The following is a 25,911-nucleotide window of genomic DNA, read 5'->3' on the forward strand; positions in this document are numbered from 1 at the left end:
ACTTAGTCAAAGAGTTCTTAGATATAATACCAAAAGCATGATTTGAAAAGAACAAAATTGTTGAACTGAACTTCATCAAAATTAAAAACTTCTGGTCTTGGAAAGACACTGTGGTGAAGAGAAGGAAAAGACAAGGCACAGAATATGAGAAAATATTTGCAAACATATCTAATAAAGAACTTGTATCCAAACTATTTAAATAACTATGACAACTCAATAAGAAAAAAATCCAATTAAAAAATGGGCAAAAGATTTGAATAGGCATTTCACTAAGGAAGATACAGAAATGGCTACTAAATGCAAAAAAGATGGTTAACAAAATTGGTCATTAAGCAAATGCAAATCAAAACCACATTACACACAAACCTCTATTTCACATACATTATAATGGCTGTAATAAATAAGACAGAAAATAATAAATGTTGGCATGGATGTAGATAAACTAGAATCTCCATACATTTTTGTGGGAATGTAAAACAGTACAACAACTTTGGAAAACCACTGGGTAGTTTCTTACAGAGTTAAATGTAAACTTAGCATACAACCCAGCTGATATTTCAGAAAGTGCATGAGAAAGTTTATTTCAAACATTATTGAATAATCTCCTTGTTCAATCGTTCACTATATATATATATATATATATATATAACATGTTATATGTTACAATACCACTGAAATCCTCACAGGTTTATTTCTTAACATTCTGTAGCAATTTCATTTATTCGACAAAAAAACTTACTGAGTATCTACTGTGTGTAAAATACTGTGTTTGGCACTGGGGTAGGAGTAGGATACAAAGATAAATGTAAAACCCTTGTATTCTGAGAGCTTTACGTCTAGTAAGGGAGTAAATATATGATGTCAATCAAGGAAGAAAGGATGGAAGAACACAAAGAAGGAAGGCCAGTAACCACAAAGCCAGTGCAAACAAAATGTGAATTCACACACTTGAGAACGAGTTTCTGTCTAGAGCTATCAGGGAATCCTTTGTGGAAGAGCTGGACGTTGAAAGATGGGTAGGACATCCCAGGATGAAAAGCTCTGTTTTTAATGCTGACCTATCTATGTGTTGTCATTAGGCTTTACTGAGTGGCCACAAAAGAGCTGAATTCATTTTTTCTATTCTAACACGGTTCCTTTAAAAACTTCATCTTTACATATATTTACAGCTCAGTACTGTTCACATATATGCAAGATGATCAGTCGTTTACTGGAAGAGAGAAAGAGGCCATGTTTTTAAGCTGTGGGTCAAGCTTTTTCTGGGCCTCCTCGGGGCTGTCTTTGCTCCGGTTAGCTGCTCCTCTGCAGAGCTTCAGCATCTGAATTATGGCTGTCATCTTCAGGACCCAGTGCAGAGTCACTGGGAATTTGCATTCTCTTTTCTACTCTCTACTTTTCTATCAGCCACAATTTCCTCTTTGCAAAACCTGAAAAATGATGCTGTTCTTTGGACTTTTGTGAAAACGTTGTTTTGGAGCTACTTTTGATTGACAGCAGTTTGGTTTTGTGCTCCTCCTCCTTTGATACAGGCAATCCCGGTGGCCTAACACCTACTGATTTTTCATTCTCCCATTTCCCAGTCTTGACACACACGGAGGTTTCAGGAGAATATCAAAGTTCATGGACAAGTAGGAAGCTGAAAAGAGTCCTCTTTTTGCTAATATGCTTTTCAGGAAAAGTTTCTTATGGTACAAACCTGAATTTATTTAGATCGACATGATCCTTGAAATTTATCGACAGGTAGCATCATAATAAATACTATGATGTCAAAATAAATAACCTTCCCTTGGATTTTAATTTTTTTGCATTATTTATCTTACACTAATCTCTTCTCTTCATTTTGCTCTTAGCCATAGAAATATCTCACTTTTAGCTTTTTTTAAATTAAAAAAAAACTAAATAGGAATACAACCACAATTTTTTCATTTAATTTATTGCTTTATTTTTTCCATGATTTAAATTTCCATTGCTATTTTTACTCGCTTTTTACTCGCTTTTTCGGTAACTTTCCACAGTTAGTGTATAGCCATGATATAAAAACAAATGTCCTAGGAATGCAGAATATTCATTTGTTCTAGAAAAGGTGAATGTGTAAAACTCTGAGAGAATTAAATATCGTATGGTTCTTAACTATATACATCCTTCAGTTTTTATTCACTTCTGACTACTCCATAAGTGAATTTAATCAGACTAGATTATGGTTTTTAAGCAGGAGTAAAAGAGTTTACCCCATATTTCCTAGACATTATAGTATAAAGACACTTGACAATAGTACCAGGAAATGCCTTATGAAGTCTAAGGTTGTTTCTTTGTGAACTGAGGTGTCCAGGGTTTGTCAAAGCAGGTCTTATTCACTTATTTATAATGCAGCCCAGATGCCAACATCCCACTCTACTTTGGGATGGTCACTGGGGTTGACTAGACATTGCATAAAAGTTACCTTACTCTTGCTTTCTTGTTTCATCTAAAAGATGGCTGTGGGAAACCTCAAGCCTGTTGCAAGGGCACCCTTGGGCTTCCAGAGTCCAGAGATCTCTCTGTGGACGTTCAGTTACACCCCATTACCTGGCCAGTGCCGATACTGTGGAGGTCAAGGCTCTGCAGGGACAGAGCAAATGTTTCACCTCTGAGCCCAGAGAGGTAGCAGCTTTGCCCTTCCTCCTCCTCTGGCTGACTCATTCTAATCCACTCTAGAAAAGGACATGCCTTCCTTCTCACAGCATGATTCACCTGCCTAGGGAAGATGATGCCATTCTGAGTGTATCTGGTGCCATCTCAACTTGATTTAGGCTGCATGAGAGCCTGACAAAAGAGTCAAGCACAGGAGGCAAAGAAGGAACCATGTCTTTCTGGGCCTCACTCTACATATCTATGAAAGGAAGGGCTTAAATTATATGAACTTTTGGCCCTTTCTTTTTTTTTTTTTTTTTTTTTTTTTGAGACGGAGTCTCGCTCTGTCGCCCAGGCTGGAGTGCAGTGGCCTGATCTCAGCTCACTGCAAGCTCCGCCTCCCGGGTTCACGCCATTCTCCTGCCTCAGCCTCCCGAGTAGCTGGGACCACAGGCGCCCGCCAGCTCGCCCGGCTAGTTTTTTGTATTTTTTAGTAGAGACGGGGTTTCACCGTGTTAGCCAGGATGGTCTCGATCTCCTGACCTTGTGATCCACCCGTCTCGGCCTCCCAAAGTGCTGGGATTACAGGCTTGAGCCACCGCGCCCGGCCCTACTTTTGGTCCTTTCTTGCTTTAACATTCCACAGTTCTACGGATCTATAAATTGCCAATTATGGGAACCTGTTGTTACCAGGAGTGAGAATCCTAGCTATGTCTCCCTGTGTTTACAGCTGAGGAAGCTGGAGCAGGAGGCTGGTACATAGAGAGGACCACTCTCCTTGGATTTAGGGTTGGTCTTTGGGATTCAGAACATAATGCAACAGGCCGGGAGCGGTGGCACACACCTGAAATCCCAGCACTTTGGGATGCCGAGGTGGGCGGATTGCCCGAGCTTGGGAGTTTGAGACCAGCCTGAGCAGCATGGTGAAACCCCATCTCTACAAAAAATACAAAAATTAACTAGGCATGGTGGCGTGTGCCTGTAGTTCCAGCTACTTGTGGGCTGAGAGGACTGAGCCAAGAGGATCCGCCTGAGCCCAGGAGGTGGAGGTTGCAGTGAGCCGAGATTGCACCACTGCACTCCAGCCTGGGCAACAGAGCAAGATCCCATCTATTAAAAAATAAAAACAACATAATGCAACAGCCTTTTGAACAAAGTAACTCTGGCTTTTCTACTTTCATAGCTATTTCCCTCTGAACTTCTACCATATAGGAGATAATGTGGCTCATCATTTTGTTGGTATTTAAATACTGGAAGACAAACCCTAGAATATTGTATTGATTTTTGTTACCCATGAACTATGATGCTTTTTTCTTATATATAATAATTAAAATTTTATTTAGAGAAGAAGCAATAAAATCATTTCTAAAGGAAAAAAGTAAAACCTTGATATATCAGCAACAATAGAGACAAGGTTTCACTATGTTGCCCAGGCTGGGCTCAAACTCCTGGGCTCCAGCAATCCTCCTGCCTTGGCCTCCTTGAGTGTTGGGATTACAGGCATGAGCCACTGTGCCCAGACTATCAGCAGCTTCCTAAGCAAATGTCATTTCCAGTAACAGTCAATTGGCTCAATATTTTTTGTTATTCAGATTCAGCCACTTCAGTCTCCAGATGGATTTGAGTCTCCATACAACTATCATTATTTCAAGGTGCTTTTCCTATTACATACCAGAAAAACACTAACAAAAGAATAAGGCATTTCTTAGACATGGCGTGGATGGAATCTGGGAAAATGGGGAACAAGTAAATGGTTTTACTATCATCATATCACCTAAAGAGAGTCTCAGAAGATTCGTTATATGCGCAAAATCTCCACAGACCATTTCACAGCCTCAAAACTCCCTGGTTAAGGGTGCTGAGGAGCTCTGAGAGAAATCTGAAGGAATTCAGAACTCAGCCATAACCAGTAGACCCTCACATCTGGCACCTGCTCACACATCCCCTCTTCTGCACATCTGGCCCTGGCTGGACCACAGCATTAGCCTCCTAACAAGGGAGCTTGCTTCTGCAACAGCCACAGTGATGCCGTTACCGCTGAGTCAGAGCATGTCGCTATTCTGCTCAAAACTGTCATGGATTCCTTCTTTAACTCAGAATATCGACTCCCTTCAATGGCCCACAGGCCCTCCATGATCAGTCCTGCCCCACCCATCACGTTCCTGACATCCTCTCCACCTGCACTATCCATCACTCCCCTCATTCCCTTGCATGGGCCTCGATGCTGTTCTGTGCTGTAAGGCCTTGCAGTGGCTGTCCCTGATGCCTGGTCTATTTTCCCCAGATAACCTCATGGCTAACTCTCTGAGCTACTTCATGTCTTTGCTCAGATATCACTTTCTCACAAGGCCTGACTGCCCTCTTGAAAATTCTAACCTGTACTCCTGGCCCACATTCCTGATCTCTCTTACCCTGCTGTTTCTTATTGTTTCTATAACATGTATTACCTTCTGGTATAAAATATAATTCTACTTAATAGAACAGAATTCAATATAACGTGCTCAGTAATTTATCCCAAGCACCTACAGCAGTGCTTAGCGCTCAGTAAATATTTACTGAATAAATGACTTAGAACGCCTAAACCTCACTGAGTGTTCCCCCTGTGCCAGCCACCACACTCAACATCTTACATGATTATCTCTTTTCGACTTCACAACATGAGGGACAGTCATTTTCCTCATTTTACAGAAATAGATATGTAGAAAATAACATGAATCTACAGCTCATAGCTGAGGTTAGGACACAAAAGTGTCCACAAGGCAGATTTCTTTGGTAACACATTTTGAAAGGATATTGGGGTAGGAGATGGAACAAGCTTTCAAGTTCTCTGCACTCTCTGCTGTGTTTAGTGGTCTCTATTTTTAGCATTGGTATCTTCTGTCTGAATTATAACTGTTTTGAATGTTAGCATGGTCTTCACCAACTCTAGTAGTTTCAAGAGGTTATAAGCTGGGTGACACACTGGGGGTGGTTGATCAATGTGACATAGGGGTAGGTGAGGGGCATGGTTTAAAGTTAGGGTGCCCAGGGAAAGTCACTCAAGCCTCAGTGTTTGTATACCCAAACTGCTGTCTCTGAGACTCCTTTGCAAATATCTATGTCTGATTCTAAATGGTGGGTTAAAGTGTCTGTAAGTTTCCAGGATTGGCATTCATGGACACTCCTTGGGTTTTCTTTGTTAGAATTTGTGTCCTTCCATCTACTGTACCCTGCTCTAAATCTTGGTTATTTTGGTGCTCAATAGCTTCTCCACAAGAAGGCTAAATCAAAGGAAGCACAATGCAAAACTACATATTGATGTTTCAAGGAAAACCCAGTGGTGTATGATCAAGGGGAGTTGCTGACTGTAACTGGCATGACGTGCCCGCGGAAAGGGTGGGGACTTGGGTATGACGAGGGTTCAAATAACTACTCTGCTCCTTCCTAGTGTAATGAAGAAAAGTCATTTAATCTCCTTGGTTTCCAATTTTCTCATTTACGAAATGAGGATAAAAATTTCTACTGTTCAGAGCTGTTCTAAAGACTCGGTGGTATAGAGAATGCAATGCTGAATTATGTCATATAGGCTGAATTTTAGTCTGTTTAGAATAAATGTCTACTGTTACCATGGAAGGCTGAGGAACAGCTCTAAATCTTCCCATAACCTGAGAAACCTGCTGTGCTGTTCTCTGGTTTTTGTAAGCTATTCATTCTTGTAAGTCATTCATTCTACTTACAAGAATAAGAAAACATTCTTTTAAAATTATTTTCATCTTAATGTATGATCCAGCTTACTTGCAAGAATGGAAGGTGCCTGCTTTCCATAATCCCACCTTTTCTGTAAACATCTGCCTTATTTCATCCTAAGTCCTTATAACATTGGCATTAGGAAAGAGGTCCTCCGGTCATACACTAGACTCTGTTATTCATTTTTAGACTTTCTAGAGCAATGGTTCTGACCTTTGGTGAGTCACAGAGCTCCCTGAAAATCCGATGAAAGTTACAGTCCCTCTCTCCAGAAAAGTTCTCATCTGTGCATAATTTTGCATATAATTTCAGATCATCCAAGACTCTACTGAAACCATTCATGGACAGAGGTTAAGAACCCTTGCCTAATGGTTGCAAAGTGGTCATGAGTAACACTGCTCCTTTAATCCTGATGATATTTTGTTGATTAGCATGAAACAGTAGTAATCTTGTCATTTGAAGAGTTTTTGTTTTCCTAAATTATTTTCTTTATTTTTCCCACTGTGACCAAGAACAAAGGCATTTAGAGTAAGCCGTCCAGAATTTACTTTATAACCCGTGGCTCAGAATACAATTGGTAACTGATCTGTACTGCAAGCGCACTGACACTAAACTAGTCATTGTTCCTAAGACTCACTAAGGTCAGCCAAGCCCTGAGCACATGTAACTCTCCATAGTTTCCACTTTAACCCTGGACATCTAACTACAAAGCAGAGCTAAAAATAGACCAAGCGGAGCACTTACACTCCACAGAGGCACATTTCCAACCCTAGGGGTTTTAATCAACAACACTGTACACAATCCAAAGAGAATGCTTTCATTTAGCAGGAAAAAGTTGCTTCATTTTGAGCAAGCTAAAATATAACCTAAAGGAATTATGAAGACTTTGAAGTGTTCAAAAAATATTATCTGCACCTGTGTTCTAGGTCTAAAAAAAGAAAGACTAAAATACCTTCAGGATTGAGTTGGCTTTCTTTGTCTTTCACATTGAATTATTCAAAGGAAAACATATTGGCATTTTTCCCCCTCTTGTTTCTAGGTCAGCATGCTTCTACCAAAAAGTTTAAGTTGTTCAAACATAGCAAGCCATAATAAATACCTACCTACAAAAATATATACATAGTAGGAAGGAAAAAGTAATGAGTTTGAACATAGAAAAATAATTACAGTCCCATTCCCTAGAGAAAGTTTATTGTCTAAGGCTCTTTATGGCCAAAATGGCTAAGTCTCCTGAGGATTATATAGAGCAAATGTTTTCATAATAAAATTTGCTTAAAGGTTTAATTACTAATGATATATCAGATTATGAATAAATATAAATATTGCATATGTGGCTAAAAGAAGGATTTGTATAAAATTAAAATAATTTTAATATAAAATTTTGCAATAGAGTTGAGAAAATAAAGATCCTTTAAAAATACAAATTCATAAAACTCTGGATTCTACAGCACTGGGGAAATGAAATAAGTACACAAGTAGTTACCTTGACAACTGCCTTATAATGAAAATGCCCATCTTCTATAAACCTAGCACAGACAGTCCAGGAAAATGGATATTTAAAATGTAATCTTTCTCTATTATATGTATTTTCCTAAATGAGGTTCTTAAGCATATCTGCAGAACATTTTTCAGGGAAACAAATTGAGGCTGTCATATACATTTGGTATTAATTCCTCCCAGCTTTTCTTTGGAAGGCAGTTCGTTTGAAGCAAGTGCTAGAAGAAATGAATTCACCTCAGTGACAGTATTTCCATATCTGCAGCCAATGTATGATCCTTATGAATAGCCCACGGCAGAATATGACCTATGAACTTGAGACTGCGAAGTGATCCTGTTCCATTTTAAATGGAATTTCAGAGTGTTGCCATCATACATTCCAGGTAAACCCCAGCAGAACCTGGCTGTTACTGAACCCAGCAGAAGCTCCCAGGAGGCCACCTTCACTGATAAAATGATAGCTATAGATCAGATGCTGCTCAAATCCAAGAGGGATTTAGGAATTTCTGCCCCTGGAAGCATGCGTCACTTCTAGTTAAACTGACCACTCTATTATTTTCTCAATACCTTTTTAGATTCCCAGAGAAAACAGCTTTTCTAGTTGCCCTACCGGATATTTTGTGGACTTAAGTTTTGTAAGACTGAAAACTATGTTACGTTTATAGCAAAAAATGCAACCTATGCCAGATACTTTGGAGAAGAGGATTAGAGGCAGAAGGTGGTTATTGACCACATAGCCCAGAAATGTCTATGTTTTGAAGATCAGCAATTTTTTTTCTGTGGAACATAGATTTTAAATAAAAGTCACATGTATCTTGCAAGTGTTTTTTTAATGTCCATGAACAGGGGATCATTCTGAATATGAAGAAAATAAAACTTGCCTTGGACTGAGAAAGTAAATATCTGCCCGTCACTCATCAGGCTGAAATAGCAGCCACAGATAAGCCAACTGCAAAGTGAACAGGAAATGACATTTCTCCAGAGACATTGCTGTTGTAAAGTGTCACAGTGACCCCCTTCTTCGAGTGACTATAGACTCACTGAGAAACTCTTCTCTAATATCAAAGACAATCAGTGAGCTTGCTGTTTAAAATTTTATCAGTAAGAGTAAAACATCTCACTCTTGCCTGCAGGATCTTAGTTGCTTCACTGAAGCAGAGAAGCAGCCTCAATTCCCACTTCTGGTGAGAAGTCCCAGATAAGGGGTTTGGGGATGCAACAGTCCACACTTATCTTTACTTTATTGTTTCCAAAGAAACAGCACCCTGGGTTCACTTTGCAGACCAGACCTGCATCTAAGCTCCACTCTTCCCAGAATCCTAAAATAGCCCCTTTTCCTCTAGTGTTTAGTCTCCTTCATTGCATTGGGTCAATAAACCTGATTTTGTCAGAATACAGGTTGGTTCCTATCATTCTTTGACTGAAATAGGGCCATATTTTTATCAAATGGTCGAGCTAAAGAAACTATTTGTTGCATAAATAGTAGTTCTGAATTTAAGTATTTGCTATTAGATATTGAAAAAATATTTAATAGAATACATCTTTGCAGTAGTTCAGTCTCCTGTGACCTGTGAATTTTAAATTCTATATATCAGCTTCTCATCTAGGCAGAAACATTCTGAGTGCGAGGAAACCCGCTGTGAGTACTGAAATGATCTTTTGTGGCCCTGCTGCTGCTCAAGTAACCTGTGGCAAAATTTCCCTGCTCTTAGAAATAGCAAATTGGCAACACAAGCAAGGCTCGCCCGTGAGACCACCAAGCTCTTTGTGAAGCTAAAAGAGACAATAAAGGGAAATAGGTAGGCATGGGTCCCAGGTCTCCCAACCAAGGTCTGCCTGCACACTTGGTTGAAATGCTGGGCTGCCCTATTTAAGAAGTAACTGGGAGAGGCTGGGCACGGTGGCTCACGCCTGCAATCCTAGCACTTTGAGAGGCCCAGGCGGGTGGAACACCTGAGGTCAGGGGCTCGAAACCAGCCTGGCCAACATAGCGAAACCCCGTCTCCACTAAAATTACAAAATTAGCCGGGCGTGGTGGTGCATGCCTGTAATCCCAGCTACTCAGGAGGCTGAGGCAGGAGAATCGATCGAACCCAGGAGGCAGCAGAGGTTGCAGTGAACTCCAGCCTGGGCAACAAGAGCGAAACTCTGCCTCAGAAAACCAAGACCAAACCAATACAAAACAAGAAGTAACTGGGAGGGTGACTCAGCGCACACGCCTCTTCCCTGAGGTGGGAAGAGTGCTTCCGACATACCCATGGGAGGAGCCATAATCAAAGGCTGAGGCCGCCTTCCGACTGACGTCAGAGCTCAGGGCATACTGTGAGGCCTGCTGCTGGAAGGAGGCGGCGGACGCCTGGCGGAAGGCCTCGGCTTCCTGGCGGTGCGCGGCGGAGGAGCGGCTGCTGTAGGCCGTGGAGCCCTGGGTGTAGATGGCCGAGCGCTTCTTCTCATGCTGGTAGTGGCTCACGGTGGTGCGGAGGTCCTTGTTGCGGTAGCTGAAATCATAGTGCTGGTGGGACCTCTGATAAAAAGGCAAAGACATCCTGTGCCCCTTGAAGGAACCGGGCCACCTGAAGGAAAACAACACTTTTTGAGTGAATTATTAAGGAACAAATTCCATAGAACAAGTCATCTAAATCAATGTGTAAAAATCAATACACTTGGCTGGGTGCCGTGGTTCATGCTTGAAATCCCAACGACGATCTCTTGAGGCCGGGAACTCAAAGTCAACCTGGCCAACACAGTGAGACCCTATCTCTACAAAAAGAAAAAAGAAAAATTTAGCCGGGTGTGGTGTGTGTGTCCGTAGTCCCAGCTACTCCGGAGGCTGAGGCAGGAGGATTGCTTGAGCCCAAGACTTCGAGGCTGCAGTGAGCTATGATTGACCCTTGCACTCAGCTTGGGTGACAGAGCAAGACCCTGTCTAAAAAAATAAAATAAAAATTAATATTCTTATCTTTTCCAAAGAGTAAACCAAAAAGGGTATGAAGTTTAGCATAACTGGATATTCAAAAAACTCTCCACTTCATAGCCCAGATGGGCTTGTCCTGTCATTGTACCTTTTTAAAAAAAATTATATCTAGGAGGTTTTCCTAGAAAAACAAAGTTTTTCTAACCTGGCTATTGTGCTTTTTCCTCAGACTCTCCACAATACATATTTCTAATTTTCTGCCATTTCATTCTTCATTTGGGACTTCATCTGGAAGAATGTGGAAGGATAGAGTCACGTGGTGTTCATTCAACAAATAATTAGCAGCACCTACTGTGCGCCTGGCACCATCCAGCCCATCAAATCCAGTAGTGAGGCTGGGAGTGGTGGCTCATGCCTGTAATCCCAGCACTTTGGGAGGCTGAGGCAGGCGAGTCACTTGAGGTCAGGAGTTGAAGACCAGCCTGGCCAACATGGCAAAACCCCGTCTCTACTAAAAATACAAAAATTAGCCTGACATGGTGGTGGGCACCTGTAGTCCCAGCTACTCCGGTGGCTGAGGCAGGAGAATCACTTGAACTCAGAGGCAGAGTTTGGAGTGAGCCGAGGTTGCGCCACTGCACTCCATACTGGACAACAGAGCAAGACTCTGTCTCAAAACAAAACAAAACAAAAAAATACAGTGGTAAACAAAACAGACAAAATGCCTGCTGTAATCACCTTGTTCAGAACCATACAGTCTACTGCAGGAGAAAGACGATAGAGAAAACAAGTCAAGTATGACATAGGTTAATATGCCAAGAACCAGAGAAAAACAAAGCAGGTAAGAGGGATGGATGCAATTTTCAACAGCCTCAGCAGGGATAGCTTCCCTAGAAAGTACATCTGAGCATGAGACTTTCTGGGGAAGAGTATTCCAGAAGGAAGACCAGAGCAAAGGCACTGAGGAATGAACATGACTATCGTGCTCCAGGAACCGCTGATTGGCAGGGGTTCTGGGGTGGGAGAGGTATAGGAGATGATGTCAGAGAGGTGAGCTGTGAGCATGGGGGATGGGCTGGTAGTGTAGGGTCATATAGGTAGCAGTAAGGACTTCAGCTAATACTGTGAAAGGGCTGAGAAGCCATTGGAAGACTCTGAGCTGAGACTCATTCTTGCCGATGTCTGAAGATCGACTGTGGAGGGAAGAGAGTGAAAGCCAGGAGACTTATGAAAGGGCTGAGTTGTATCCTCTCAGAATTCCTAGGTTGAAGCCCTAACCTCCAGTACCTCAAAATGTGACCATATTTGGAGATAGGGTCCTTAAAGAGGAAGTTAAAATTAGGCCATTAGGATGGGCCCTAATTCTATATGATGGTGTCTCTATAGGAAAAGAAAACCAAGACCCAAATATGTATATAACAGAGGGAAGGCCATGTGGAGACACAGGGAGAAGACAGCCATCCATGAGCCAAGAATAGACCTGAGAAGAGACCAACCCAGCTGACACCTTCATCTTGGACTTCAGCCTCCAGAGTTGTAAGGTAATAAATTTCTGTTGTTTAAGCCACCCAGTCCATGGCACTTTGCTGGCAAAAGAATACAAAGTCCACTGCAATTGTCCAGGCTAGAGGTGACAGGGGTAGCAGTGAAAGTGTGAGAGGTGGTCAAGCTCTGCACAGGTTTTGAAGTTAGAACCAATGGCATTTGCTGAAAGTTGTGAATTAGGATGTGAAAGAAAGAGATGACTCCAAGGTTTTTGCCTGAGCAATTGAAAGACAAGTTGCTATTAACTGAGATGGGGAGGAATGTGGGAAAGTATCAATTTGGGGTGGAAAAACAGGCGATTGATTTTAATGCTCTACATCTGAGACGCCTGTTAGACCTCCCAGAGGAGACATTTTAAGTGGGAGTTGGATACGTGACTCTGGAGTGCAGGGGAGAAGTCCAGGATGCAGATTTACATTTGGGAGTCAACAGCATATAGGTGGTATTGAAAGCCAAGAAAACAGATGAGCACCATTATACACGGAAAAGAAAGTCCTAAAAGAAAACAGATGAGCACCATTATACACGGAAAAGAAAGTCCTAAAAGAAAACAGGTGAGAACCATTATACACGGAAAAGAAAGTCCTAAAAGAAAACAGGTGAGAACCATTATACACAGAAAAGAAAGTCCTAAAAGAAAACAGGTGAGAACCATTATACACGGAAAAGAAAATTACAGGCATGGTGGCTCACGCCTGTAATCCAGCACTTTGAGAGGCCAAGGCAGGAGGATTTCCTGAGCCCAGAAGTTTGAGACCAGCTTGGGCGACATGGTGAGACCTTGTCTCTATCATAAAAATCTAAGATAAAATAAAATAAATAAAATAAAGTTCTAGAACTGAACCCTGGAGTATGCTAATCTTATATATAAGCTCTCTCAAATCTCACAAACACTTCAAGCAAAGGTATAGTCTCAAAGCAGAAAAAAAAAACAACAAAAAAAACACAACTGTTTGCTCCATAAGGAACATACAGGCTTCTAGTCTCCCTACATAAAGAGGTAAGAGAGTCGATTCCCAGGGTGGCAGCTGGCATTGTGAACTTGAGCTAACAGTTCTACTGAAAGTCAAAGGGTATGTTTGTTTAGCATAGGGTGGGGAGACATCACATTGCCTTAGCATTCTTGAATAGTCTATCCACTGAAGCAGGCCTATCAGCCATGTTGACAACCCTGGATGAAGTAATAGTTTTATAAAAGCTCCACCCCCCAAGTGTTTTAATGCTGTAGAATTAGTTTTAAAGTGATCTGTTTTCTCCAAATGTCATTTTTTAAAAAATTCAAAATGAAGAATGAATCCTTCTAAACTCAGCATATTCTTTGTCAAGTTTAAAACTACTTTTTATTTAAACTATTTTAAAAGTCAGCATGTATTCCCTAGAGAAGAAAATCGAGCAAACTTCACTCCAGAAATATTTATCTTAGGGCTCATGGAAGATATCAATCTACATGGCATTTCCTAAGAGAAAAAAATAGCTACTAGCAGGCAACTTTGCTTCAACCCTTAAATAGATGGCTATTTTCTGTTACAAAATATAGAGGATAATTACCATGTATAACTAATAACTACTAGACGAAAGGGGTTAGAAAATGTTAATACAGAATTATATTAGGCAGTTATAAAGATATTAGAGAAGTTTCTGTTATGATACTACATTGTAACATGGCACATGTTATTTTAATGATTTTCAAATAAATAATAAAGAACCTTGTTATGTTATAAACTAAATTCACTCCCCAGATTATTTGAAATGCTGTTATTTTCACAAAATAAAATCTTTAAATATCTTGCCCCAATACTATTTTTTACCCTGTTTCATTTCTCCCAAATACATTTATTTTTAATAATACTTAATATTCCTCTCACATAGATAGTAGGTTACAAGTAAACGGGGTTTGACTTGAAGTCCTCCCTGCTGTTGTCACAGCCCTGACCTCTGGAACAAAGGTACAACCACCTCCTCTTCATCAAGTAAGCCCTTGAAGTTAACTAAAGCCAGGATTAGCCCCAACACATGACAGCTGGAGAAGGTTGGGAGGAAAGATGGTTTTAGTGTCTTTTGTTTCTTTAAGACCTAAATTTTCTTTCTGAAAATAATTTGAGAATTTAGGAAGAAATACAAATTCCGTAGCTGTAATTTATGATACCTTTGTGCAGTCATTAAAGGGCAAAAGCTGATGAAAACGATTCCCAGAAAAATCGCTATGTGGGGCTCTATGTTGCCTCTGAAATATTACTTAACTGTTTTGAGGCCATATCATTGTGCATACTCACATTTACCCACATTGCATTGTCACAGCAAGATCCCTGAATTATAAACTAGTGACTTCAGAGTTAATTTTTCTTCTTTCGGTCTAATTTGTAACCAGGGAGCATTGTATGGCACACACAGGATTGAAAACACAGGGCCTCCTGTCTCTCACCCATTTCAGATTTCAACCAAACCGTGCTTGGAAGGAGCACTAAACACACGCTTGCAGTTCAATCCGAGGCAAATATGACCTCCTTACAGTTCCAGGAACAGCAGCTTAATTTCAAAAGAATACAGTGATGTGAGAGAAGAGCTGTGCCAGCCCAACTGGCACCCGGCTGTTCTGGTTTCCCTCCCTGGAGCTTCTCTTTCCTATTTCTCTGTGATTCTGACATCTCTTTGAGAAAACTGCTGAGTTCAGAAGACAGAAAGAAAGCACTTACACTGCAGTGCTGCTAAGCTCATAAGCTATCAAGTGCATTCTTCTGCTTCAGTGTCACACTTACCAGTTTCCAAAGGAGTGATGGTGGTGGAAATGTTCCGATGAGGCCGAGGAGCTGGATGAGAGAATGAAAACTCCGCCTAGGTTGAGTCCAAGAAAATGTTAAGAGGCAGGGCTAAAGACAGGACCCTGGAGGCCAGTTCAAAAATAATGCATGTGGTCAGGCAGTCGAATGTCAGGCCACACAACCAGCCTTTTATGGCCAAGAAAGCAGTTAAATATAGCAGCAGATGGGGAGGGTAGTCCCAAACCAGGAGGAGGAGAGGGGCGCGGGCAGGTAGCTGCCTCAGTAATATAATTGCATAATGCCGGTCAATGGGTCTGGCCCAATTAAACAAAATATAGGATTTTTATTTGGCAACAGGAGCTATTTTCAATGTCACTTTATCATTAGATAATGTAAAAGTGTAATGGAAAGAGTGGTTTGTGTTAACAGCTAAAAATAGGTGTAGTAATATGAGTCTCAAAATGGACTTCATGGAATTTTAATGCCAAGATATGGTTCTGGGCATGCTGTTAGTAACACACGTACAGTACATTTAAAAGATACAAAGTGAAAAAGAACTTGAAGCTAACTAAAGGCAAAATAAGGAAGAAATGGGTTACACGTGGTGGCAATTTTTACCTGACATCACAGTCACTATTTCTCTCATTTCAGGAAAATTTACAAGGTGAGGTCCTAGCTTCAAGCCTGACTCTCTCTCTCTATATATATATATATTTTTTTTGGGGGGGGGGGGTGGGGGATGGATACTCGCCCTGTCGCCCAGGCTGGAGTGCAGTGGCGCGATCTCGACTCACTGCAAGCTCTGCCTCCCAGGTTCAAGCCACTCTCCTGCCTCAGCCTCCCGAGTAGCTGGGACTACAGGTGCCCGCCACCACGCCCGGCTAATTTTTTGTATTTTTAGTAGAGACGGGTTTTACCGTGTTAGCCAGGATGGTCTCGATCTCCTGACCTCGTGATCCACCTGCCTCAGCCTCCCAAAGTGCTGGATTACAGGCGTGAGCCACCGCGCCTGGCCAGGCCTGAATATTTGATTCCCTGTTCATTAACTAAAGCCTTTTGAGATGCAACTCAGTGTTTCATCCTTCCTAACTCAGAGTAGGGTCAGTCCATCTAATAAGAGATTCCCTTTCTTCGTTCTTTAAATGGTGTGACCAATGAAGAGGAGGTATAACCCGGTAGTGAGAGCCTGTGTTGATTCAGACCAGATCTAGATCCCACTATACTGATAGCACTTAGTAGCCATGTAATCTCTAGCAATTTATTTCTCCTTCCTAAGCTTCAGGTTTTTTGTCTATAAAATGGGGATAATAATATCCAAATTATAGGATTGCTGTCGTGATTAAATGTGATACTGCAGACACAGCACTTGACCTAGTGACAGTTACATAATATAGACTCAGTAAATATCAGCTATTATTACTGACACCAATAATATAAAAACTCATTGTTAGATTATATGTATGCAGTAGGTTGGTATTTTGATCTATTGGCCTTATGTTCTGACAGTGATGTTACATCAACTGAATAAAGGTTACTTGTGTCTATCAAAATTGTTTTTCTTTTTGATACAGGGTCTCACTCTGTTGCCCAAGCTGGAGTGCAGTGGTGCAGTCTTGGCTCACTGCAACCTCTGCCTCCCAGGCTCAAGCAATTCTCCCACCTCAGCCTCCCGAGTAGCTACAGGTGCGTGCCACCAAACCCGGCTAATTTTTTTTTTTTTTTAACTTTTGGTAGAAATGGAGTTTCACCATGTTGCCCAGGCTGGTCTCAAACTCCTGGATTCCAGTAATCCACCTGCCTCAGTCTCCCAAAGTGCTGGAATTACAGGCGTGAGCTACTGCACCCAGCCTCTATCAAGATATTGAACAGACTCAATATTATAGTATACTTCATCATGACTTTCTTGATGATCACTACAGTTAACACTGTTCAGGACCTATCCAGTGCCAGACATTGGGATAGGCAGTTTATATACATGATCCCACTGACTTCTTATCATACCTTGCAAAGTACAGCTCCATTACCTCGTTGAGGAAAGCAAGGCTTCTAGAAGGGAAGGCATTTGCCAAAGATCACACAGCTGGTAGATGACAAAAACGCAACTTCATTCAGAGATATTTGATTCCAAACGCTGTGTACTTGTAGTCATGTATTGCTATCTCCTCCAGTGTACTTTGCTGGTAAGAAACTAGATATTTTGAAATGGCCCTTCAAGTGCAATATGGGTCTTCACTTGTAATAGAGGGTTAGCTTCTGAGCTACTCAAAGTATGTAAAAGAATCTATTCCACCTAGTTCTGATCCAGTTACCTGTGAAATTCAGCCTGGAATTTCTTCATATACATACATCTGCTATTAGTGAGCATGTGGACATTTTAGCTATCTGGAAGCTATAGGCGAGTTTTCCAAGTGTTATGTTCCCCAAGCATCCATTTGTTCTCTAAACATCCAATACAGAATGCAGTGATTCTTCTCAAGTCTTATCCACCAGCCATTAGAATGATTCCTGGTGAGCCGTTTCTCTAGAGAATATTGGTAAATTGCCCCAAATCTTCTCAAAGCAGAAAAGAGGAAAAATAAACAAAAATAGGAGATATAAGTCCTCCTAATAATAGCTAATATTTAATGACTATTTGCTATATGCCAGGATGTAACACTGTTTTACAAGATCTTATTTGATTATCATATACATGAATATCATGAAAACATTTTATGGATTAAGAAACTGAGATTTACAGCCAAACATGGTGGCTTACACCTGTAATCCCAGCACTTTGGGAGGTCAAGGCAGGCAGATTGCTTGAACTCAGGAGTTCGAGACCATCCTGGGCAACATGGTGAAACCCCATCTCTACAAAAAGTACAAACATTAGCCAGGTGTTGTGGCATATGCCTGTAGTCCCACCTACTCGGGAGGCTGAGGTGGGAGAATTGCTTGAGCCTGGGGAGGTCGAGGTTGCAGTGAGCCAAGATCACACCACTGCACTCCAGCCTGAGCAACAGAGCGAGAGACCTTGTCTCAAAAAGAAACAAAAAAAAATTGAGATTCAGAGAGATTAGCATCCTTAAAGTCACACAACCAGAATGTGACAGAGGATGGAACCCAGCACTGTTCCACACAGAGCATAGCCTCCTATATATCACACTGTGCTGCCTCTCAACCATTTAACTGTGTGTGTATGCCTGTTTGTGTGTATGTGTGTGTGTGCACAAACACACAGTTATGTTGATAGAGAGTACCATGTGCCAGTACTGTCCATTAGAAGGAAGAACTGTTACAGAAGAAGAGTTCCATTTATGTTTCTTATGTAACAGACAATAATTTATCAGGTCAGAATGTACTGGCTACAAGTATCAATACATTTAAATATTTACTGAACTTTCATCCTTGTTAAAAATACAAAAATGGGAAAAGTCCACACCACACACACTATGGAAAAACTAAAATATTATCATTGATTCATTGATACTCAGGATCCCTGTGAAAGCCAGAGTTTATTCCAAACAAATATAAAATAAGTTTAGACAAAAGAAGCATGAGCTAGACCCAGGAGAATCTCCTAAGTGATCTTTCTGCTGTGGTATCATCTAGATTCAGGTTTTTCTAACAGCAAATTTATCTGAATTACAACTAGCTACATAATAAATTACATATGGTGATGTACTGGATAATAAAACTAAAGAAGAAAAACTTGGGCTCATATGAATCAATTATTGTAACTTAGTTATGATTCCTTTACAGATGTGGACTCTAGTCAATTACTCTTACTCATTATACACTTACAGATTTGTAATTATCCTGAAAACTTAATGGAATGCTAACCAGTGGTTAATTTCAAATTTCCCAGAAAACCATCTAATGTAAAAAACACTTTTTAAAAAGTATATAAGCCTAGAAACTTCAGAAAATATTTGCTTCCAGAATTATAGCCAGTTTTCAAAAACAGTTTTAAAGTAGATACATTCTCTCTTCCAACTAACTATAAATGCATTAATATTTTTATAAGTGTGAAGTGATGAGTTTAACTAACAATAGTGTGTCCTAAAAGCCAAAATAAATGTATGAATTGTATTTAGCCACCTATCAATTTTCCAGCTCATTTTTGTTTTATAGACTAGGTAGTTAGCACAAATCTATACACGAGCGAATAAACAAAAGAAATAGTCTTCATTAATTAAATATAATGGAAACAAACACAAATTAAACTCCAACTGAAATGAAGAACATTTTTTCTTAACTTGCTGGTTTTAGTTAACAAATAAAACTCATGCATCAATAATATACAAAAAGGCCCACATTTACTCAAGTCAGTTGATAAAGCATTTATTGAAAACCTGTAAGATATCAGGCATTGTACTATGTCCTAGTATACAAAAGTAACTAATTCATGCCCTCAAAGTAGCCACTAAAGTGATGGATTAGAGCCCTTTGTCTTTGTTGGGTAGACAAAAATTACATAAGACTATTTATGTTACAGTGTGATAGGTGAATGATGAAATGATGGACACAGCACAGAGGAGTATGTGATTAGTTTTTATAGCTGTACAAAGCAAACACAAAAAGAATCCCTCTCCTTTAAAAGATAGGGATTAGCCAGTGTGGTGGCTCACACCTGTAATCCCAGCACTTTGGGAGGCCGCGGCCGGTGGATCACTTGAGATCAGGAGTTTGAGATGAGCCTGGCCAACATGGTGAAACCTCATCTCTACTAAAAATATAAAAATTAGCTGGGTGTGGTGGTGCGCACCTGTAATCCCAGCTACTCTGGGAAGCTGAGGAGGGAGAATTGCTTGAGCCCAGGAGTCGGAGGCTGCAGTGAGCCGAGATGGCGCTCCAGCCTGGGTGACAGAGCAAGACTCCGTCTCAAAAAAAGAAAAAGAAAAAGAAAAAAGAATAAAGGGATAAAGGGATTAAGGGAGCAAATCTACTGTGCAAAGCACTATGCTACATATGGGGAAGCAAAAATGACTGACACTGGCCCCAGAAACAGGGATTTCCAAATTCTAAGCAATATTTCTTCAATGGAGATGCTTTCCACGGAAGGAAAGGCTTAAATAAATTGTTCAGTGAGCTCTTTTGAAAGCTGTAAATTTGCTGTATCCTTCCTACCTCAGTGTTGCCTAATTTATAGGCAACACTAAAATAGAAAGACACCATATTTGGCATCTAGTCCTGTTGTTTATTAACTTTGAAAAATCATTTCACCTCTCTGAAGCTCCATTTTCTCATCTGTAAACTAAAGGGCTTCGAGCCAGATGATCACTAAGGTGCTTTCCAGCTCTAATAACCTGTGCTATCAATCCACAAAGTAACTGTTCTATTCTTGCTTTGCTCATAAGCAGATTAGCAGCATTCTGTGCGGAGCAATTTGTGGGAAGAATAAAACAAAGCCTCCTTGATCCAAAAATTCTGCTTCTACCTGCTGGCTCACATCTGAAATACTCCTCCCTGAGAGTGTCATTTTATGACTTTAATCCCTACTATGCTGAAAATAATCCAGAAAGATATTTCAGTATGTTATTGTTTCTTTTAAGTCTTTGTGTGTGATGAGTGGGGGAGATGGAGGGAAGCAGAGCCAGTGGTGAGTGTGGGAGTGGCTGGAGGGTGGGGCCTAGGACTCTTATCAGAAGCCAAATTTCATCTAGCTATTAAATGAACTAGATCTAAACTAGGTGAACTAAAACTAAAATTAGTTTTGTTTTGTTTTGTTTTTGAGACACAGGCTTGCCCTGTCGCCCAGGCTGGAGTGCAATGGCACAATCTCAGCTCACTGCAACCTCCGCTTCCCAGGTTCAAGAGATTCTCCTGCCTCAGCCTCCGAGTAGCTGGGACTACAGGAGCCTGCCTTGACACCCGGCTAATTTTTGTATTTTTAGTGGGTTTTGCCATGTTTGCCAGGTTGGCCTCAAACTTCTGACCTCAAGCCTCCCTCAGCCTCCCAAAGTTCTGGGATTACAGGCATGAGCTACTGCGCCTGACATAAAATTAGATCTAAATCTAAAATTAGATCTAGTTTGAATGTTGAGTGTATCTGGGCAATGGCAAAATTAAGGCCAGTGCAGTTGACATCTGGCATCAGAATCCACAGACTGTGAGGGGCCCCTGTGAGCTCCCTTCCCAGTTGTGGATGGGGGAAGAAGTGCTGGGTTAAGCCCAGCCCTGGAAGAGGGCATGCCTGCCATGGTGCAGAACTGGTAGTAGGCAAGTGGTGGGACAGGGCCCAAGCCTTAGTCAGATCTTTGCCTATTACCCTGTCCTCTAGACTAGACTCCAAGCCATTAGGAAGCACAAACATAATTCCACAGTGGTCTTGGTTTTTGTGAAATGCTCCACTCATGGTTATGTAAATGGAATTATTATTATTATTTTTTGTTGTTTGGTTATTTGTTGTTGTTGTTGTTGTTGTTTGAGATGGAGACTCACTCTGTCTGCCCAGGCTTGGGTGCAGCGGTATAATCTCAGCTCACTGCAACCTCCACCTCTTGGGTTCAAGCAATTCTCTGCCTCAGTGTCCTGAATAGCTGGGATTGCAGGCGCCCGCCACCACGCCTGGCTAATTTTTTTTTTTGTATTTTTAGTAGAGACAGGGTTACACCATCTTGGCCAAGTTGGTATTGAACTCCTGACCTTGTGATCCACTCACCTCGGCCTTCCAAAGTGCTGGGATTACAGGCGTGAGCCACCGTGCCCGGCCTATTATTATTATTATTATTATTATTATTATTATTTTGAGACGGAGTCTCGCTTTGTCGCCCAGGCTGGAGTGCAGTGGCACTATCTCGGCTCACTGCAAGCTCCGCCTCTCAGGTTCACGCCATTCTCCTGCCTCAGCCTCTCAAGTAGCTGGGACTACAGGCGCCCACCACCACACCCAGCTAATTTTTTTTGTATTTTTAGTAGAGGTGGGGTTTCGCCGTGTTAGCCAGGATGGCCTCCATCTCCTGACCTTGTGATCCTCCCGCCTCGGCCTGCCAGAGTGCTGGGATTACGGGCGTGAGCCACCGCGCCCGGCCTGGGATTACTTTTTATTCTTCATTAGTCGCCCATATTCTCTCTTCTCAATTCCTTCCTGCATCAAAGAAGTTCATTTTGCCCATCTGAACCTTCTTCCCCTGTTCACAGGAGGAGGGAAGCCCTTTATTTGTTAAGGTGCACCTGGCCCTTGAATTGTTAGATAATTGAGTAGAAGCTGATAACATACTTCCCTATAAACCAAAGGCGGGGGATAGCAAGTGGCCTTTGTTGAAGCTCCCAATACAGAGGGGGAGGAGTGATCTTGGCCTCTTCCAGAGCCCCAGACCCCAGAACAAAGGCTTGGCACCTCTCTCCCTAGACTACCCTTTATGGAGGTGAAGGAGAGCAGAGTCAGGATGAATGGGCAGCGTCTTAAATGCCGAACATGTCCAGAGTCCAGCCTTAGCCACATTTAGTATGTCCCAAGGCCACGGAAAGTTGACTGTGGTTATGCTGATTCACACCCTCCTCCTACCATGCCCTTCCCTGCCCCGCTCTGGTTAATGAAGAATGGTCTGCATGCTGTGTTACGGCTGAGGACAAAGAACAGGTCAGGCAGCCAAGGCTGGTTAATCTTTTTGCTTTCCTGTGTCTGTCAGGAATTGGGTTGACTTAGACTGAAATATTGCCCTTTCATCATTCACCAGTGATTGTCAGTAAATGTTGTGTTTGAATTTCCAGAAATACGACACAATTTCAAAATCTTGCACTTTGAGAAGACAGATGGCCCCATCAGTATTTTCACGTAATGGCATTAGCAACTAGAACTAGAATCAAACTACTGGAGAATCAAAATTCCATTTCATGAATCTGTTCATTTGTAACCCTAATGCATGCATTATGTGGGATTTGCTGAAGACCTAAGGAATGTCGTGTTCCATTCATTCGCCAGCATGAAGGGTGCACTGGATGGAGAGTAGAAGTGCTGCAGTAAACCAGGCACTGGGATTGAGGACAGAATGTGGACTGTCGCTATGACAAAGGGAGAATGCATTCAGACAGAGCTCACTATGTCCTCTTCTGCTTCATACCTTCCAATGGCTCCTCACTGCCTGTTCTTCCCCAGGTGGCCTCCTCAGCATGGCATGAGAGCATCTTCACCCTATGAGCCTCCGTAATTCTCCAGCTCCGCCCCTCTCCATTCCCCTGCCTGCCTCCTGAGTTTCAACCACAGGTAATTCCTTGCAAGCCCTCAAACTCCAGGACTCCAGTGCCCCGGTTCCCTCACACCTGTTGCTCCTCTCAGCCCTGCCAGCACACGCACACTTCCTCACTACCTTCACCCCGCTCCTTCAACACCCTGTGCCATCTCCTTCCGGGAGACTTCCCTACTTCCACTAGGATGGGAATTTTGTCTTGTAGTATTTATGTGTTTACTTTTCTGTCTCTGCACAGTGATAGTCACTGGTAGGAGTGGGATCTCTATGGCTAGGTGCTCCCAGTACCTAGCAAAGCTCCTGACCCACAACAGGCCTTTAATAAAGAATTACTGAATGAGGAAAACTGGGAAATGTGGCATAGGACAACTCCTCAGGACATAGGGACTCCTTAGAGATGGGAAAAGCAAGGGCTAGGAGTCAGTGTGGCCAGGGATCAGCTGTTCAGCTGTGGGGAGGCCAACTGCTGCAAGCCCCTCTTAACCTGCCTGTGAGGCTCAGGAGCTGGTGGGTAGATTCTGGGAGTGGGACAAACCCCTAAGCCAGAAAACTGCCTGCACCTATAGTCCGGGCCAGGGAGCTGGAGGTGAGTATTAGAAAGCAAGACCCCAAAGCCCATTTTCTAACATTTTTTGTCTCTACCTGTTTTTCTGTCTATTCATAAATAGATATTTGGAATTATAATGACTTCCAAATGATGAGATGCTTTCTTTCTTTTTTTTTTTTTTTAACTTTCTTGTTTGTATTTTTTTTACTTGATTTAAAGATATAATTAGCATCAAGAACTGTGAAGGTATATACATACAACGGAATATTATTCAGCCTTAAAAAGGAATGAAATCCTGACACACACTACAACATGGATAAACTCTGAAGACATTATGCAAAGTGAAACAAGCCAGTCACACAAGGACAAATAGTGTATCATTCCACTTATATGAGGTACCTAGAGTAGTTGAGTTTATAGAGAAAGTAGAACAGTGGTTGCCAGGGGCTAGGGAAAGGGGGTAATGAGGAGTATCGCTTAATGGGTAGAGTTTCAACATGGAATGATTAAAAAGCTTTAGAGCAATGTGAGCTGGGCGCGGTGGCTCACACCTGTAATCCCAGCACTTTGGGAGACCAAGGCGGGCGAATCACAAGGTCAGGAGTTCAAGACCAGCCTGGCCAACATGGTGAAACCCGGTTTTTACTAAAAATACAAAAAAATTATCTGGGCGTGGTGGCAGACGCCTGTAATCCCAGCTACTCGGGAGGCTGAGGCAGGAGAATCGCTTGAACCCAGCATGCGGAGATTGCAGTGAGCTGAGATCGAGCCACTGCACTCTAGCCCAAGGGGCTGTGTGAGACTCCATCTCAAAAAATAAATTAATTAATTTTTAAAAAGCTCTAGAGATGTGTAATGGTGATAGTTATACAACATTGTAAATGTACTTACTGCCACTGAACTGTATCCCTAAAATGGCTAAAATGGTAAATTTAATGTTATGTATATTTTACCACAATTCTTTAAAACAAGAACCCAGGAGTCAGAGATTTTACTCTACGTGCAAGCTAAAAAGTGAGCCTGCTACAGTTTCATGGGTGTTAACAGAAGACACAAGACAAAGAGCTTTACTCCTGACAGCAAGAGCAGTGACTGAGTGTCAGCATATTCTTCACTGGTTTGCCAGCCCCCAATCCCCATGTTCCCACAGGACAACGTGATAAAGACCAGGTGACACCTGCAGTCACGGTGGGCTGCATTACAGAAGAAAAATCTTGACTTTAGAGCACCTGACTGTTTCATCATGAGCATTCAGCTTACCTGCCCTTTGCCGCAGAGGGAGATATTCTTGTTACACGGGATAGTAAGCGTGTCTGCCTTTTGCTCTGGCTGGAGATACTTCCTCTGTCTTCAAAGTCTGCAGAAACAGGCTGGAACAAAGGAGAGCCAGAGTTTCGCTTGAAACATGTGCTGAAACACAAGAGACCCGTGGAGAATTGTCTCCCAACAATGACTGTGTGTTATTTTTACAAAAACAATATGTTTTTTTTTTTCCTTTAAAAGTAAGAACCAGAATCTGAGTCTCCAGTTTCAATTCATTTCGAATTTCCTTTTAACAGTTTATAAGTTTATAGCAATAAAACTGACACACCATAAATTAATCCATTTTAAGAGTAAAGTTTAGTGAGGTTTAGTCAATTTTTACATTGTGCAACCATCACCAAAGTCCGGTTTTTTTTTTTTTTTTTTTTTTTATAGGTTAACTTTTCTTTTTTTTTTTTTTTTAAATTTATTTATTATTATTATACTTTAAGTTCTAGGGTACATGTGCATAACGTGCAGGTTTGTTACATATGTATACTTGTGCCATGTTGGTGTGCTGCACCCATCAACTCGTCATTTACATCAGGTATAACTCCCAATGCAATCCCTCCCCCCACCCCCCTCCCCATGATAGGCCCCGGTGTGTGATGTTCCCCTTCCTGAGTCCATGTGATCTCATTGTTCAATTCCCACCTATGAGTGCAAAATCCGGTTTTAAAACACAACTATCACCAAAATCCAGTTTTAAAACACTTCCATCACCCAGAAAGGTTTCCTCAGGCTTGTCTGCAGTGAATCCTGGGCCCCACGCATGCCCGAGGCCACCACTGACCTCTGTCTCAACAGTTCAGCTTTTTCTAGAAATTTCACACAAATGGA

General features: G+C 41.6%; 1 protein-coding gene across 5 annotated transcripts in view; it reads right to left on the minus strand.

Annotated features, from left to right (window-relative positions):
* LOC105478822 (myomesin 1) overlaps nucleotides 1-25,911 on the minus strand; it is a 178,900-nt gene that overhangs the window by 132,461 nt on the left and 20,528 nt on the right. For 2 of the 5 annotated variants that reach the window (XM_011736457.3, XM_011736454.3), the window contains exons 2-3: nucleotides 25,030-25,139; nucleotides 10,089-10,406 (exon numbers count right to left, since the gene is read on the minus strand). In XM_011736457.3, coding sequence (XP_011734759.2) covers nucleotides 10,089-10,406; nucleotides 25,030-25,139 — 428 coding nt within the window. Of the gene's footprint in view, nucleotides 1-10,088; nucleotides 10,407-10,952; nucleotides 11,036-15,048; nucleotides 15,216-25,029; nucleotides 25,140-25,911 lie in introns of those variants that run through there. The other 3 variants (XM_011736455.2, XM_071085595.1, XM_071085596.1) reach the window with 2 other exon arrangements.

The sequence above is a fragment of the Macaca nemestrina genome, chromosome 19 (assembly GCF_043159975.1).
Source record: "Macaca nemestrina isolate mMacNem1 chromosome 19, mMacNem.hap1, whole genome shotgun sequence".
NCBI classification, from domain to species: Eukaryota; Metazoa; Chordata; class Mammalia; order Primates; family Cercopithecidae; genus Macaca; species Macaca nemestrina.